Source organism: Rhinopithecus roxellana, chromosome 8, assembly GCF_007565055.1.
Source record: "Rhinopithecus roxellana isolate Shanxi Qingling chromosome 8, ASM756505v1, whole genome shotgun sequence".
NCBI classification, from domain to species: domain Eukaryota; kingdom Metazoa; phylum Chordata; class Mammalia; order Primates; family Cercopithecidae; genus Rhinopithecus; species Rhinopithecus roxellana.
In genome coordinates, this window is record NC_044556.1 from 13,561,325 (window position 1) to 13,576,171 (window position 14,847).

Genomic DNA, 14,847 nt, shown 5'->3' on the forward strand with positions numbered 1-14,847 from the left:
GCCTCCTGAGTAGCTGGGATTACAGATGCCTGCCACCATGCCTGGCTAATTTTTGTATTAAGTAGAGACAGGGTTTTGCCATGTTGGCCAGGCTGGTCTCGAACTCCTGTCCTCAAATGGTTCTCCCACTTTGGCTTCCCAAAGTGCTAGGATTACAGGTGTGAGCTATTGTGCCCAGCATTTTTTTTTTTTTAAATCAGGGTTTTCCTCTGTTGCCCAGGCTAGAGTGCAGTGGTGCAATCACAGCTCGCTGCAGCCTCGACCTCCTGGGCTCAAGGGATGGATCCTCCTGCCTCAGCCTCCCAAGTAGCTGGTACTACAGAAGCACACCACCACACCCAGCTAATTGTTTTTATTTTTTGGTAGAGATGGTGGGGGGCAAGGAGGCGGAGGTCTCACAAGGTTGCTCAGACTGGTCTTGAACTCCTGCTCCTGGTCTCAAGCGATCCTCCCACCTTGGCCTCCTAAAGTGCTGGGATTACAGTAGTGAGCCACGGCAAATACTTTTTTAATAAATCAAGGTGAGAGTCACTTAACATAAAATTAACCTTTTTTTTTTTTTTGGAGAGACGGAGTCTCGCTCTGCCACTCAGACTGGAATGCAGTGGTGTGATCTCAGCTCACTGCAAGCTCCGCCTCCCAGGTTCATGCCTTTCTCCTGCCTCAGCCTCCCGAGTAGCTGGGACTACAGGCGCCCACCACCACGCCCGGCTAATGTTTTTTTTTGTATTTTCAGTAGAGACGGGGTTTCACTGTGTTAGCCAGGATGGTCTTGATCTCCTGACCTCATGATTCGCCTGCCTCGGCCTCCCAAAGTGCTGGGATTACAGGCGTGAGCCACCGCGCCCAGCCAAAATTAACCATTTTTAAGAGTACATTCTGGGCCGGGCGCGGTGGCTCAAGCCTGTAATCCCAGCACTTTGGGAGGCCGAGACGGGCGGATCAGGAGGTCAGGAGATCGTAGACCATCCTGGCTAATACGGTGAAACCCTGTCTCTACTAAAAAATACAAAAAACTAGCCGGGCGACGAGGCGGGCGCCTGTAGTCCCAGCTACTTGGGAGGCTGAGGCAGGAGAATGGCGTAAACCCGGGAGGCGGAGCTTGCAGTGAGCTGAGATCCGGCCACTGCACTCCAGCCTGGGTGGCAGAGCAAGACTCCGTCTCAAAAAAAAAAAAAAAAAAAAAAAAAAGAGTACATTCTGAAGTACTCAGTACCTTCACAATGTTTTGCAAATACTGCCTCTATCAAATTCCAGAACTTTCCATTACCCCAAAAGTAAATCCGTCCCCAGCAGGCACAGTCATCCCCACCCACCTCCCCCAGCCCCTGGCACCCACGCCTCCCCTTCCTGTCCCTGTGGATTGGCGCGTCCTGGGCACTTCGTGTAAGTGGGATCACGCACCGTGTGGCAGTGAGGTTGCTAATCAATACCCTGGGATCTGAGACTGCTTGGGGACTGATAGGCATTTGTAGCTCCTGTGACTCCTCCCTCTCCTTCCCACCGGGGTGGGCTGGTACAGGGAGGCCTCCCAGAGGTGCCCTGCCAGGGCCTTTATCTGGGCATGTCACTGTCACCTGAGGCCCCGGGCCACGTGACCCACCAAGAGGCTGCCAGGAACTGCCTGCCACCGAAACTGGGCCAGAGGTGAAGCCCAGGAGCCGGGCTTTCCTGGGTGTCTGTTTGAGCGCCTGAAGGAGCTCAGGCCACAAACACAGCCACCCTGCCACACTGCCACAGATCCTGTGGCTGAGGAACTGCTTTTCTGAGCTTTCTTCATGAATACCCCAAGATTTCCAGTCCATTTTGCAAGAGCTCTTGAAGCCCAGGCTCACAATTTTGTTAACAGGACTCATAAAATACATCACTGGTCGGGCATGGCGCCTTAAGGCTGTCATTCCAACACTTTGGGAGGCCGAGGAGGAAGGATCACTTGAGGCCAAGAGTTCGAGACTGGCCTAGGTAATGTAACAAGATCTCATCTCTTAAAAATTCTCTCTCTCTTTGGTGTATTGATCTCTTACTGCATACAGGCATACAAACCTGGCCATCCTGTCAGCCCACCTTCCTAGTCACTTCCCATCCTCTGATCACCCCCTGCTCCTGGGCTACAATTCCCCACTTTTCCTTGCATTGGTGGAAGGGGAGAAGATTGAATCCAATCTCCCTCCCATACTACAAAGCCCCATGGTAGTAGTCCCCCAACCCCCTCAATAAAGTCAGCCTTACTATTTTAAGAAGCATCAGAGGCCGGGTGCAGTGGCTCACGCCTGTAATACCAGCACTTTAGGAGGCTGAGATGGGCGGATCACAAGGTCAGGAGATCGAGACCATCCTGGCTAACATGGTGAAACCCCGTCTCTACTAAAAATACAAAAAAAATTAGCTGGGCGCGGTGGCGGGCGCCTGTAGTCCCAGCTACTCGGGAGGCTGAGGCAGGAGAATGGCGTGAATCCAGGAGGTGGAGTGAGCCGAGATTGCGCCACTGCACTGCAGCCTGGGTGACAGAGCAAGACTCTGTTTCAAAAAAAAAAAAAAAAAAAAAAAGCATCAGAAAAATTATTTTCTGGCTGGGAGAGGCTGTCCCATGCCTATAATCCCAGCACTTTGGGAGGCCGAGGCAGAGGAATCATCACTTGAGGCCAGGAGTTCAAGACCAACCTGGGCAACACAGTAAGACCCCATCTCTACAAAAAATTAAAAAGTTAGGTGTGGTGAGGTGTGGTGGTGCGAACCTGTCGTCTCAGCTGCTCGGGAGGCTGAAGCAGAAAGATCGCTCCAGTCTGAGAGGTTGAGGCTGCAGCGAGCTGTGATCACATCACCACACTCCAGCCTGGGCCACAGAGTGAGACCCTGTCTCAAAAAATTTAAAAATGTAGGCTGGGCATGGTAGCTCACTCCTGCAATCCCAGCACTTTGGGAGGCCTGAGGCAGGCAGATCAACTGAGGTCAGGAGTTCGAGACCAGCCTGGCCAACATGGTGAAACCCTGTCTCTACTACCAAAAATACAAAAATTATCTGGGTGTGGTGGTGCATGCCTATAATCCTAGCTACTTGGGAGCTTGAGGCAGGAGAATCACTTGAACCCAGGAGGCGGAGGTTACAGTGAGCCGAGATGGCGCCACCGCACTCCAGCCCGGGTGACAGGCCCAGGAGGCGGAGGTTACAGTGAGCCAAGATGGCGCCACCGCACTCCAGCCCGGGTGACAGGCCCAGGAGGCGGAGGTTACAGTGAGCCGAGATGGCGCCACCGCACTCCAGCCCGGGTGACAGGCCCAGGAGGCGGAGGTTACAGTGAGCCGAGATGGCGCCACGGCACTCCAGCCCGGGTGACAGGCCCAGGAGGCGGAGGTTACAGTGAGCCGAGATGGCGCCACCGCACTCCAGCCCGGGTGACAGGCCCAGGAGGCGGAGGTTACAGTGAGCCGAGATGGCGCCACCGCACTCCAGCCCGGGTGACAGGCCAGGAGGCGGAGGTTACAGTGAGCCGCGATGGCGCCAACTGCCCTCCAGCCCGGGTGACAGGCCCAGGAGTCGGAGGTACAGTGAGCCGAGATGCGCCAGCCACCCCTGCACTCCAGCCCCGGGTGACAGGCCCAGGAGGCGGGAGGTTACAGTGAGCCGGAGTGCGCCACCGCACTTCCAGCCGGGGACAGGCCAGGAGGAGGAGGTTACAGTGGAGCCGAGATGGCGGCCACCGCACTACAGCCCGGGTGACAGGCCAGGGCGGAGGTTACAGTGAGCCGAGATGGCCGCCACCGCCCACTCCAGCCGGGTGACAGGCCCAGGAGGCGGGGTACAGTGAGCCGAGAGGCGCCACTTGCCCTCCACGGGTGACAGGCCAGGAGGCGGGAGGTTACAGTGAGCGACGATCGATGGCGCCCCGCACTCCAGCCGGGGGACAGGCCCAGGAGGGGCGGAGGTTACAGTGAGCGAGAGGCGCCACCCACTCCAGCCCCGGGTGACAGGCCCAGGAGGCGGAGGTTACAGTGAGCCGAGATGGCGCCACCGCACTCCAGCCCGGGTGACAGGCCCAGGAGGAGGAGGTTACAGTGAGCCGAGATGGTGCCACCGCACTCCAGCCCGGGTGACAGGCCCAGGAGGCGGAGGTTACAGTGAGCCGAGATGGTGCCACCGCACTCCAGCCCGGGTGACAGGCCCAGGAGGCGGAGGTTACAGTGAGCCGAGATGGCGCCACGCACTCCAGCCCGGGTGACAGGCCCAGGAGGCGGAGGTTACAGTGAGCCGAGATGGCGCCACCGCACTCCAGCCCGGGTGACAGGCCCAGGAGGCGGAGGTTACAGTGAGCCGAGATGGCGCCACCGCACTCCAGCCCGGGTGACAGGCCCAGGAGGAGGAGGTTACAGTGAGCCGAGATGGTGCCACCGCACTCCAGCCCGGGTGACAGGCCCAGGAGGCGGAGGTTACAGTGAGCCGAGATGGCGCCACTGCCCTCCAGCCCGGGTGACAGGCCCAGGAGGCGGAGGTTACAGTGAGCCGAGAGATGGTGCCACCGCACTCCAGCCCGGGTGACAGGCCCAGGAGGCGGAGGTTACAGTGAGCCGAGATGGTGCCACCGCACTCCAGCCCGGGTGACAGGCCCAGGAGGCGGAGGTTACAGTGAGCCGAGATGGCGCCACCGCACTCCAGCCCGGGTGACAGGCCCAGGAGGCGGAGGTTACAGTGAGCCGAGATGGCGCCACCGCACTCCAGCCCGGGTGACAGGCCCAGGAGGCGGAGGTTACAGTGAGCCGAGATGGCGCCACCGCACTCCAGCCCGGGTGACAGGACAAAACTCCATCTCAAATTTATTTTTTTATTTATTTATTTTTATTTATTTTCTTTGAGACGGAGTCTCGCTCTGTTGCCCAGGCTGGAGTGCAGTGGCCGGATCTCAGCTCACTGCAAGCTCCGCCTCCTGGGTTCACACCATTTTCCTGCCTCAGCCTCTCAAGTAGCTGGGACCACAAGCGCCTGCCACCACGCCCGGCTAATTTTTTGTATTTTTAGTAGAGACGGGGTTTCACCGTGTTAGCCAGGATGGTCTCGATCTCCTGACCTCGTGATCCGCCCGTCTCGGCCTCCCAAAGTGCTGGGATTACAGGCGTGAGTCACCGTGCACGGCCTAATTTTTTTTGTATTTTTAGTAGAAACGGTGTTTCACCATGTTGGCCGGGCTGGTCTCGAACTCCTGACCTCGTGGATCTGCCCGCCTTGGCCTCCTAAAGTGCTGGGATGACAGGCGTGAGCCACCGCGCCCGGCCTCATCTCAAATTAAAAAAAAAAGAAAATTAAAACATTTAATAAGGGAATACTTTTTCCCTTCACCGGTAGAAGAGAGGAGCAGCAGAGGGTCATTCCTCCTCATTACCCCCCTCCCCGCCCCGCTGGCCCCCAGTCAAAGGACTCCAGCCACAGGGCAGGTGCTGGATGAATGGTGCCTGGTGTCACGCTGAGATCTTGTGGCTGCCCTCCCCCGCCCCCGGTCACCAGGGCAAGGCTAGCTTGTGTTTCACTGCAAAGGATCTGAAGCCCACCTTGGCCTTGACCTCATTGGAAAAGGAGGCTCCCCGCAGGGCCCCGGCCTCTAGGGCTGCTGTGCGGGCGGGGGTGGGTGCGTTCGCTTCCTTGACGCCCGGAGAACCAGTCTTAATGTCAGGGTCAGGCCACAGGACACAGAGAGTGGGATATTTTTAGGGAGAGAAAAGTGTGGGGCTGCTGATCTGAACTCTCTGGCCAGGAGGAGGGAAGGGGGTGGAGGTGGAGAGGAGGGAGGAGGGAGGTGGGAGGAAGAAGGAGAGGGGAGGGGAGAGGAGGGAGGGGAGAGGGGGCAGGGAGGTGGGAGGAGGGAAGAGGCAGCCCCCTGCCCGGCCAGCTCGTGACTAATTTAGGCAAAAGGCAGCCTGAAGCTATTTCCATTCGGCGGCGGGAACAGGTGCCTGCGCCTCCGCCCCACCCCCACGGGCCGCCTCCCCCGGGGCGGCCTCCAGGCTGCCGAGACCTATAAAGGCTCCGGGTTTTCTCAATGAAGCCGGGACGCGCTCCGGAGCGCACTGCGTGGTCGCGCCCTGCCCGGGCTGCCTTGGGAGTCGTCCCCGCCGCCCCTCCGCGCCGGCATGAAACTCATCGTGGGCATCGGAGGGTGAGCGCCGGGGAACCTGGCGGGCGGTCCTGAGGGGCAGAGCCCCCTGTGCGCGCAGAAGGGGAGGCCCGGGAATGAATGGAGGGATGCCCGGCGCCTGAGGTCGCCGACCCGCCGCCTGAGGTCTGAGTGCAGGGAGGATTTTCTGCTCTGGGGGTCTCGGTGTCCCCAGTGGGGAGGGGGGCTGGACACTGAGCCCCGTATTTCGTTTTTTAAATGGAAATGATTCCTGCCACCTTCCAATTATACTCAGCATGAAAAAAAAAATAGACCAGGCACGGTGGCTCAGGCCTGGAATCCTAGCACTTTGGGGCAGGCTGAGGTGGGTGGATCACCTGAGGTCAGGAACTTGAGACCACCCTGGCCAACATGGTGAAACCCCGTCTCTACTAAAAATACAAAACTTAGCTGGGCACGGTGGTGCATGCCTGTAATCCCAGTTACTGGAGAGGCTGAGGTGAGAAAATCGCTTGAATCCGGGAGATGGAGGTTGCAGTGAGGCGAGACAATGCCACTTCGCTCCAGCCTGGGCGACAGAGTGAGACTGCGTCTCAAAAAACATCGGTAGGGATAGAAAATCAACTGAAGCTCCGGTGAACCCTGCTCCCGCCTCGGGGCTGTCCTGGCTAAATCGGGGACTGACACGCGGCCAGGTGGGGTGGGGTCCTCAAAACGTCATTCCACATGACTGTGCCTTTGCAGCCTCTCTCAGACGACCTCAGGCTAGAGGAGATAAAAACTCTCTGTAACCTGCAGGGCTGGTTTTGTGGTGCTCACACCCCCGCCTCGGAAGGGACTGGAGCTTGGTCTAATGCTGGACGGCCTCCCTCTTGAATTTCCTATTTTTTGCTTTTTGGAGTTTTTTTTTTTGGGGGGGGGGGCGGGGGTTGTTGTTGCTGTTGTTGTTTGAGACGGAGTCTCGCTCCGTTCGCCCAGGCTGGAGTGCAGTGGCGTGATCTCGGCTCACTGCAACCTCTGCCTCCCGGGTTCAAGCGATTCTCCTCTCAGCCTCCCAAGTATCTGGAAGAGATTCTCCTGCCTCAGCCTCCCAAGTAGCTGGGATGACAGGCGTTCACCACACGCCTGTCTAAACTTTGTGTTTTTAGTAGAGACGGGGTTTCACCATGTTGGCCAGACTGGTCTCAAACTCCTGACCTCAAGTGATTCAACCCTCTTGGCCTCCCAAAGCGCTGGGATTACAGGCGTGAGCCACTGTGCCCAGCCCCTAATATTTTTCAAATAAGAGGCCTCGAATTTTCATTTTGCACTCAGCAAAATGAAATGCAAATGTCACAGCCCACCCAGGGCACAAGATAACTTGGATTCACGTGAGGCACTTTCTTTTTATTAATTTTTATTTAAAAAATTATTAATACCTCGAGACCATCCTGGCTAACGCGGTGAAACCCCGTCTCTTCTGAAAATACAAAAAATTAGCTGGGCATGGTGGGGGGCGCCTGTAGTCCCAGCTACTCGGGAAGCTGAGGCAGGAGAATGGTGTGAACCTGGGAGGGGCGTGAACCCAGGAGGCAGAGCTTGCAGTGAGCTGAGATTCGGCCACTGCACTCCAGCCTGGGCGACAGAGTGAGACTCCGTCTCAAAAAAAAAAAAAAAAAAAAAATTATTAATACCCGGGGGCTTACATTTTAAAAATTGGTTTTTAAATTTTATAATAGAGATGGGAGTCTCACTATGTTACCCAGGCTGGTCTGAAACTCCCAGGATCAAGTAATCCTCCAGCCTCAGCCTCCTGTACAACTGGGACTACAGGTGAACACCACTATGCCTAACTAATTTTTTAATTTTTTGTAGAGACAGGGTCTTGTTGTGTTGCCCAGGCTGGTCTCAAACTCCTGGGCTCAAGCAATCATCCTGCCTCAGCCTCCCGAAGTTCTAGGATTACAGGCAGGAGTCACCACACCTGACCAACATCAGGCATTTTTCTTTTTCTTTTCCTTTTTTTTTTTTTTTTTTTTTTTTTGAGACAAAATCTTGCTCTGTCACCTAGGCTGGAGTAGAGTGGCACGATATCAGCTCACTACAACCTCCGACTCCCAAGTTCAAGTGATTCTCCTACCTCAGCCTCCCCAGTAGCTTGGATTACAGGCGCCCACCACCACACCTGGCTAATTTTTGTATTTTTACCAGAGACGGGGCTTCACCAGGTTGGCCAGGCTGATCTCGAAATCCTGACCTCAGGTGATCTGCCTGCCTCGGCCTCCCAAAGTGCTGAGATTACAGGCATGACCCACCGCACCTTCCTAAAATTGTTTATATTATTTGTTTATTTATTTAAAGACAGGATTTCACTCTCACCCAGGCTGGACTGTAGTGGGGTGATCACAGCTCACTGCAAGCCTCGAACTCCCAGGCTCAGGCTATCCTCCCATCTTAACCTCTGGAGTAGCTAGGACTACAGGCATGCACCACCACAACTGGCTAGTTTTTAATTTTTTGTAAAGATGGGATCTTACTATGTTGCCCAGCCTAGTCCTGAGCTCAAGCGATCCTCCTGCCTCGGCCTGCCAAAGTGCTAGCATTAGAGGTGTAAGCCACTGTGCTGTTTTATTTTTTTTTAAGCCCTGCTGAGACTAAATCAGGCATGGGCCTCAGTTTCCTTATCTGTAAAGATAGGTGGGCTGGGCCCAGTGGTTCACACCTGTAATCTCAGCACTTTGGGAAGCCAAGGCAGGTGGATCATCTGAGGTTAGGAGTTTGAGACCAGCCTGGCCGACATGGCAAAACCCCATCTCTACTAAAAACACAAAAATTAGCTGGGTGTGGTGGCGCATGCCTGCAATCCCAGCTACTTAGGAAGCTGAGGCAGGAGAATCTCTTGAACCCAGGAGGCGGAAGTTGCAGTGAGCTAAGATTGCATCATTGCACTCCAGCCTGGGTGACACAGTGAGACTCTGTCTCAAAAAAAAAAAAAAAAAAAAAAAGACAGGTGAATGGTCCCACCTCCTGTGTTTTGGTAAGGACGACATGAGCCCACACATCAGAGGAGGACATAGAATATTCTGGGTGCACGCCGCGTCTGTGTACATTAACGTTTATGTGTTTGTACTTTCTGCCTCTTTTCTTTGCCCAGAAAGCCTCCGTGAACACAAATGTCCTGTCTTCACTACAGTTTTACAGTTTCGTGTTTTATATTTAAGTCTAATCCTAGGACTGGGTGTGGTGGCTCACACCTATAATCCCAGCACTTTGGGAGGTAGAGGTGGGAGGATCACTTGAGCCCAGGAGTTTGAGACCAGCCTGGGCAACATGGTGAGACCCCATCTCTACAAAGAATAAAAAATTCCCTGGGTGTGGTGGCAGGTGCCTGTAGTCCCAGCTACTAGGGAGGCTGAGATGAGAGGATTGCCTGAGCCCAGGAGTTCAAGGCTGCAGTGAGCTACGATGGTGTCACTGTACTCCAGCCTGGACAACAGAGTGAAACTCTGTCTCTAAAAAAAAAAATAGAAAAAGGAAAAAAAGAAAAATTGCCAGGCATGGTGGCTCATGCCTGTAATCCCAGCACTTTGGGAGGCTGAGGATGGCGGATCTCCTGAGGTCAGGAGTTCGAGACCAGCCTGGCCAACATAGTGAAGCCCCATCTTGCCAGGCACGGTGGCTCACACCTGTAATCCCAACACTTTGGGAGGCCAAGGTGGGCAGATCACCTGAGGTTAGGAGTTCGAGACTAGCCTGGCCAACATGACAAAACCCCGTCTCTACTAAAAACACAAAAATTAGCTGGGTGTGGTGGTGCACGCCTGTAATCCCAGCTACCTGGGAGGCTGAGGCAAAATAATTGCTTGAACCTGGGAGGCAGAGGTTGCAGTGAGCCGAGATCATACCACTGTACTCCGGCCTTGGCAACAGAGTAAGACTCCGTCTCAGGAAGAAAAAAAAAAAAAAAAGAAAGAAACCCCGTCTCTGCTAAAAATACAAAAATTAGCCGGGTATGGCAGCGTGCACCTGCAGTCCCAGCTACTTGGGAGGCTGAGGCAGGAGAATCGCTTGAACCTGGGAGGCGGAGGTTGCAATGAGCTGAGATCACACCACTGCATTCCAGCCTGGGCAACAGAGCAAGACATGGTCTCAAAAAAAAAAAAAAAAGATAAAGATAAAGATAAATCCTGGGAGCTCATTTGCAGGAAGACCCTGAGACTTGGACAGGCCCCGGGGAGCCCAGGCTGTATCTCAGGCCCCCTTCTGAGCACCCTGACCTTCTGGGGGGTGCCCAGGCAGTCTCACGCACACGCTCTCTCCCCAGCATGACCAACGGCGGCAAGACCACGCTGACCAACAGCCTGCTCAGAGCCCTGCCCAACTGCTGCGTGATCCACCAGGATGACTTCTTCAAGGTGCCTGCCCTCGCCCGGGGAGGTGGAGCCGGGAGGGGACACAGGGCAGGCAGCCAGGCCCAGCCAACCCCGCCCTCCGCTGCCCGGTGCCCATGTGGGCTGGACACCAGCTCTGCTCCCTGCCTGACCCCTCCCGGGTTCTCTGGGATAAACTGGGCCAGGAGAGTTAGGGATGGGTGTCGTGTTCCCATTTCCTGAGCACCTATTTCATACCCAGCCCATTCTCACTGGACATCCCTACAGTGGGGACCCTGATTAGACGGATGGGAAAATCGCCATTCCTCAACAGGGCCAGCCGGCTGTGGCTTTCTGGCCGAATACCCTTTATCCCTCTCCACTTCCCCTTTCCCATCTGCAAAACGGACTCTGAGCCCAGCTCGCTGCGTGGGTGGGGGTGAGGGCTAATGAGGTGATTGATGGTCTGGGGAGAATCTGAGGGTCAGCCAGAGCCCCCACCCCTCAGGGACCTCCGACCCTGTCAGCAGCAGCTCCAGCGAGGGACCCCGTAAGACTCCATCACCCAGGGCGGGGATAAGGCAGGACCGGGCACTGGGCCCGAGATTCAGGCTCCTCTGTTTCAGCCCCAAGACCAAATAGCAGTTGGGGAAGACGGCTTCAAACAGTGGGACGGTAAGGACGATGGCAGCCCCTGCATCACCTCCGAGCCCCGCTGTCCCCCGGGGTCCACCCTCCTGCAATGCCTGTTCCCCTCCACTGTCCCCCGGGCTCCGCCCTCCTGCAATGCCTGCTCCCCTCCACTGTCCCCGGGGTCCACCCTCCTGCAATGCCTGCTCCCCTGTCCCCAGTGCTGGAGTCCCTGGACATGGAGGCCATGCTGAACACCGTGCAGGCCTGGCTGAGCAGCCCACGGAAGTTTGCCCGTGCCCACGGAGTCAGCGTCCAGCCAGAGGCCTCGGACACCCACATCCTCCTCCTGGAAGGCTTCCTGCTCTACAGCTACAAGTGAGCGTCTGCAGGCTCTGGCCCCAGGCATGGCCCTCCCTGGGCGAGTATAGCCATCTCTTGTTTGTTTGTTTGTTTGTTTGAAACAGAGTTTTGCTCTTGTTGCCCAGCCTGGAGTGCAGTGGTGAGATCTTGGCTCACTGCAACCTCCACCTCCCAGTCCAAACAATTTTCCTGCCTCAGCCTCCCAAGTATCTGGGATTACAGGCCTGCGCCACCACACCTGGCTAATTTTTGTATTTTTAGTAGAGATGGGGTTTCACCCTGTTGGACCAGGCTGTTTTCAGACTTCTGACCTCAAGCCATCTGCCTGCCTCGGCCTCCAAAAGTACTGGGATTACAGGCATGAGCCACCACGCCTGGCTCACGTCTTGATTTTAACAGGCAGGAGACCCAGGAGCAGAGCCACCACGAGAAGTCAGGAGTTGGGGGCACAGCTGGGATCAACCCAAGCCTGGAGCCTGGCGTGGTGGCTCACGCCTGTAATCCCAGCACTTTGGGAGGCCAAGGTGGATCAATCACCTGAGGTCAGGAGTTCTAGACCAGCCTGGCCAACATGGCGAAACCCCGTCTCTACTAAAAATACAAAAAATTAGCCAGGTGTGGTGGCGTGTGCCTGTAATCCCAGCTACCCAGGAGGCTGAGGCAAGAGAATCGCTTGAACCCGGGAGGTGGAGGTTGCAGTGAGCTGAGATAGCGCCACCGCACTCCAGCCTGGGCGACAGAGAGAGACAGCGTCTCAAAAACAAATTTAAATGTAAAATCTCAAGTCTGGGGTAAACAGCCACCCTTCTTGGGGAAACTGAGTCTTTATTCTGGAACCTCAGCCTTCTCAGGCAGACCAGTAACCTAGGCTGCGCCCTCCAGCCTCTCACTGTGTGGCCCTCAGCAAGACATTCTGTCTCTCTGTGCCCGTCCAAGTTGGAGAAGAGGCATGATTCAATTTTGTGGGGGGCTGCTGCAGGGATGTTGGTCAATTCAGCTTCCCTCCCTGACCCCTAAACTCACCGGCCCAGACCACCCCTTGCCCTTGCCACCCTCTGAGAGCCAAGGCTAGGAGGCTGCATATTTTGACCGCAGTGGAAGGAAAGCTCACAGGTGCTGACCGTGTCTCCCCCACCCCTCCCAGGCCCCTGGTGGACTTGTACAGCCGCCGGTACTTCCTGACCGTCCCGTATGAAGAGTGCAAGTGGAGGAGAAGGTGCGCTTGGTGTCTGGGGTGTGGTGGGCTCCCAAGGGCCCTGTCTTGAATTCCCAGGTGGGACCAGCAGTAATCTAGAAAATGCCACTAGGGGCCGGGTGTGGTAGCTCCAGGCTGTAATCTCAGCACTTCCGGAGGCCGAGGCTGGCGGATCACCTGAGGTCAGGAGTTCGAGACCAGCCTGGCCAACATGGTGAAACCCTGTCTCTACTAAAAATACAAAAATTAGCCGGGCGTGGTGGCACGCACCTGTAATCCCAGCTACTTGGGAGGCTGAGGCAGGAGAATCGCTTGAACCCGGGAGGCAGAGCTGAGATTGGGTCACTGCACTTCAGCCTGGGTGGCAGAGGGAGACTCTGTCTCAAAAAAAAAAATAAAAAGGGCAACTGGGCATGGTGGCTCACGCCTGTAATCCCAGCACTTTGGGAGGCTGAGGTGGGCGGATCACCTGAAGTCAGGAGTTCGAGACCAGCCTGGCCAACATAGTGAAACCCCGTCTCTACTGAAAATTAAAAAATTAGCCTGGCGTGGTGGTGGGCGTCTGTAATCCCACCTACTCGGGAGGCTGAGGCAAGAGAATGGCTTGAACCCACAAGGCAGAGGTTGCAGTGAGCCAAGATCAGGCTACTGCACTCCAGCCTGGGCAACAGAACAAGACTCTGTCTCAAAAAAAAGAAAAAAACACCACTGAACACAGGCCACATCCCAAAGCCACAGGCACTGGGCACTTAGCTGGCTGGAGCTCTGTGCCAGGCGCCCAGAGCCTGAGGCCTGGATAGCATGGCCCACGCCAACCCTGTCCAGGGCATTTCCTGGGCCCGTAGGGGGAACATGCTGGAGGTTGGAGCCTCTAGCCCAAGACTTCTGACCGAGGGTCCCTTTGCTCAGAGTTTCTGTCCCTGACTGTGACAGCTTTCAGGTCCCCCCCACCCCGGGGGTATATTCTTGGCATCACCCTTCTGTGCTCTAAGCCATCCTTGCCTTCTCCCTCTGCAGTACCCGCAACTACACAGTCCCTGATCCCCCCGGCCTCTTCGATGGCCATGTGTGGCCCATGTACCAGAAGTATAGGCAGGAGATGGAGGCCAACGGTGTGGAAGTGGGTAAGCCCCTGAGCATGACCAGGCCTTGCCCTGGGTGGGACCCTGAGCCCAGTCCCTCTCCATCTTTTTTTTTTTTTCAAGACAGAGTCTTGCTCTGTAACCCAGGCTGGAGTAAAGTGGCACAATCTTGGCTCACTGCAACCTCTGCCTCCCAGGTTCAAGCCATTCTCCTGCCTCAGCCTCCCACGTAGCTGGGATTACAGGTGTGCGCCACCACGCCCAGCTAATTTTTGTATTTTTAGTAGACATGGGGTTTCACCATGTTGGCCAGGCTGGTCTCGAACTCCTGACCTCGTGATCTGCCTGCCTCGGCCTCCCAAAGTGCTAGGATTACAGGTGTGAGATACCGCGCCCGGTCCCTTCTTGCTGTTGGTCCAGGAAACGGACTCCAGCAGCCTGACTCTGCAGGTCTCCTTGCTCCCGACCCAGCCGTCCACTCCTCCCGCTGTGCTCTGGCCCCCTTCTCCTGGCGGCCCTGACTGCGGCCTTTTTGATTTCAGTCTACCTAGACGGCACGAAGTCCCGAGAGGAGCTCTTCCGTGAAGTCCTGGAAGACATTCAGAACTCGCTGCTGAACCACTCCCAGGAATCAGCCCCCTCCTCGGCTCGCCCAGCCAGGCCACAGGGACCCGGACGCGGATGCGGCCACAGAACAGCCAGGCCTGCGGCGTCCCAGCCAGACATTGTGTGACTGTTTGCCTAAGCGGGAGGTCTGTACGTTGGAGAATGGAGGCCCCACTCCCAGTTGGGTGTCACAGAGCTCAGGGACTGAGCCCCAAGACACCTCTGTAACCTCGCTGCAGCTTAAATATTAAACTGGGTCCTGTTTTTGTTTTTTTGTTTTTGTTTTTTTTTTTTTTGAGACGGAGTCTCGCTCTGTCACCCAGGCTGGAGTGCAGTGGCCAGATCTCAGCTCACTGCAAGCTCCGCTTCCCGGGTTTACGCCATTCTCCTGCCTCAGCCTCCCGAGTAGCTGGGACTACAGGCGCCGCCACCTCGCCCAGCTAGTTTTTTTGTATTTTTAGTAGAGACGGGGTTTCACCATGTTAGCCAGGATGGTCTCGATCTCCTGACCTTGTGATCCG

The 14,847-nt window shown here is 56.0% G+C and overlaps 1 protein-coding gene across 2 annotated transcripts; it reads left to right on the plus strand.

Moving 5' to 3' along the window:
* The first annotated feature begins 5,903 nt into the window (after positions 1-5,903).
* On the plus strand, positions 5,904-14,597 carry NMRK2 (nicotinamide riboside kinase 2). Of its 2 annotated transcripts, none has more exons than XM_010367268.1 (7): positions 5,904-6,143; positions 10,405-10,495; positions 11,077-11,125; positions 11,302-11,458; positions 12,588-12,659; positions 13,656-13,762; positions 14,263-14,597. In XM_010367268.1, the coding sequence occupies exons 1-7, from the start codon at positions 6,118-6,120 to the stop codon at positions 14,451-14,453; spliced, it is 693 nt and encodes a 230-aa protein (XP_010365570.1). In that variant the 5' UTR covers positions 5,904-6,117; the 3' UTR covers positions 14,454-14,597. The 2 variants fall into 2 exon arrangements, with proteins under 2 accessions (XP_010365570.1, XP_030792227.1); XM_030936367.1 differs by lacking the exon at positions 5,904-6,143 and adding an exon at positions 6,146-6,266.
* The last annotated feature ends 250 nt before the right edge of the window (positions 14,598-14,847 follow it).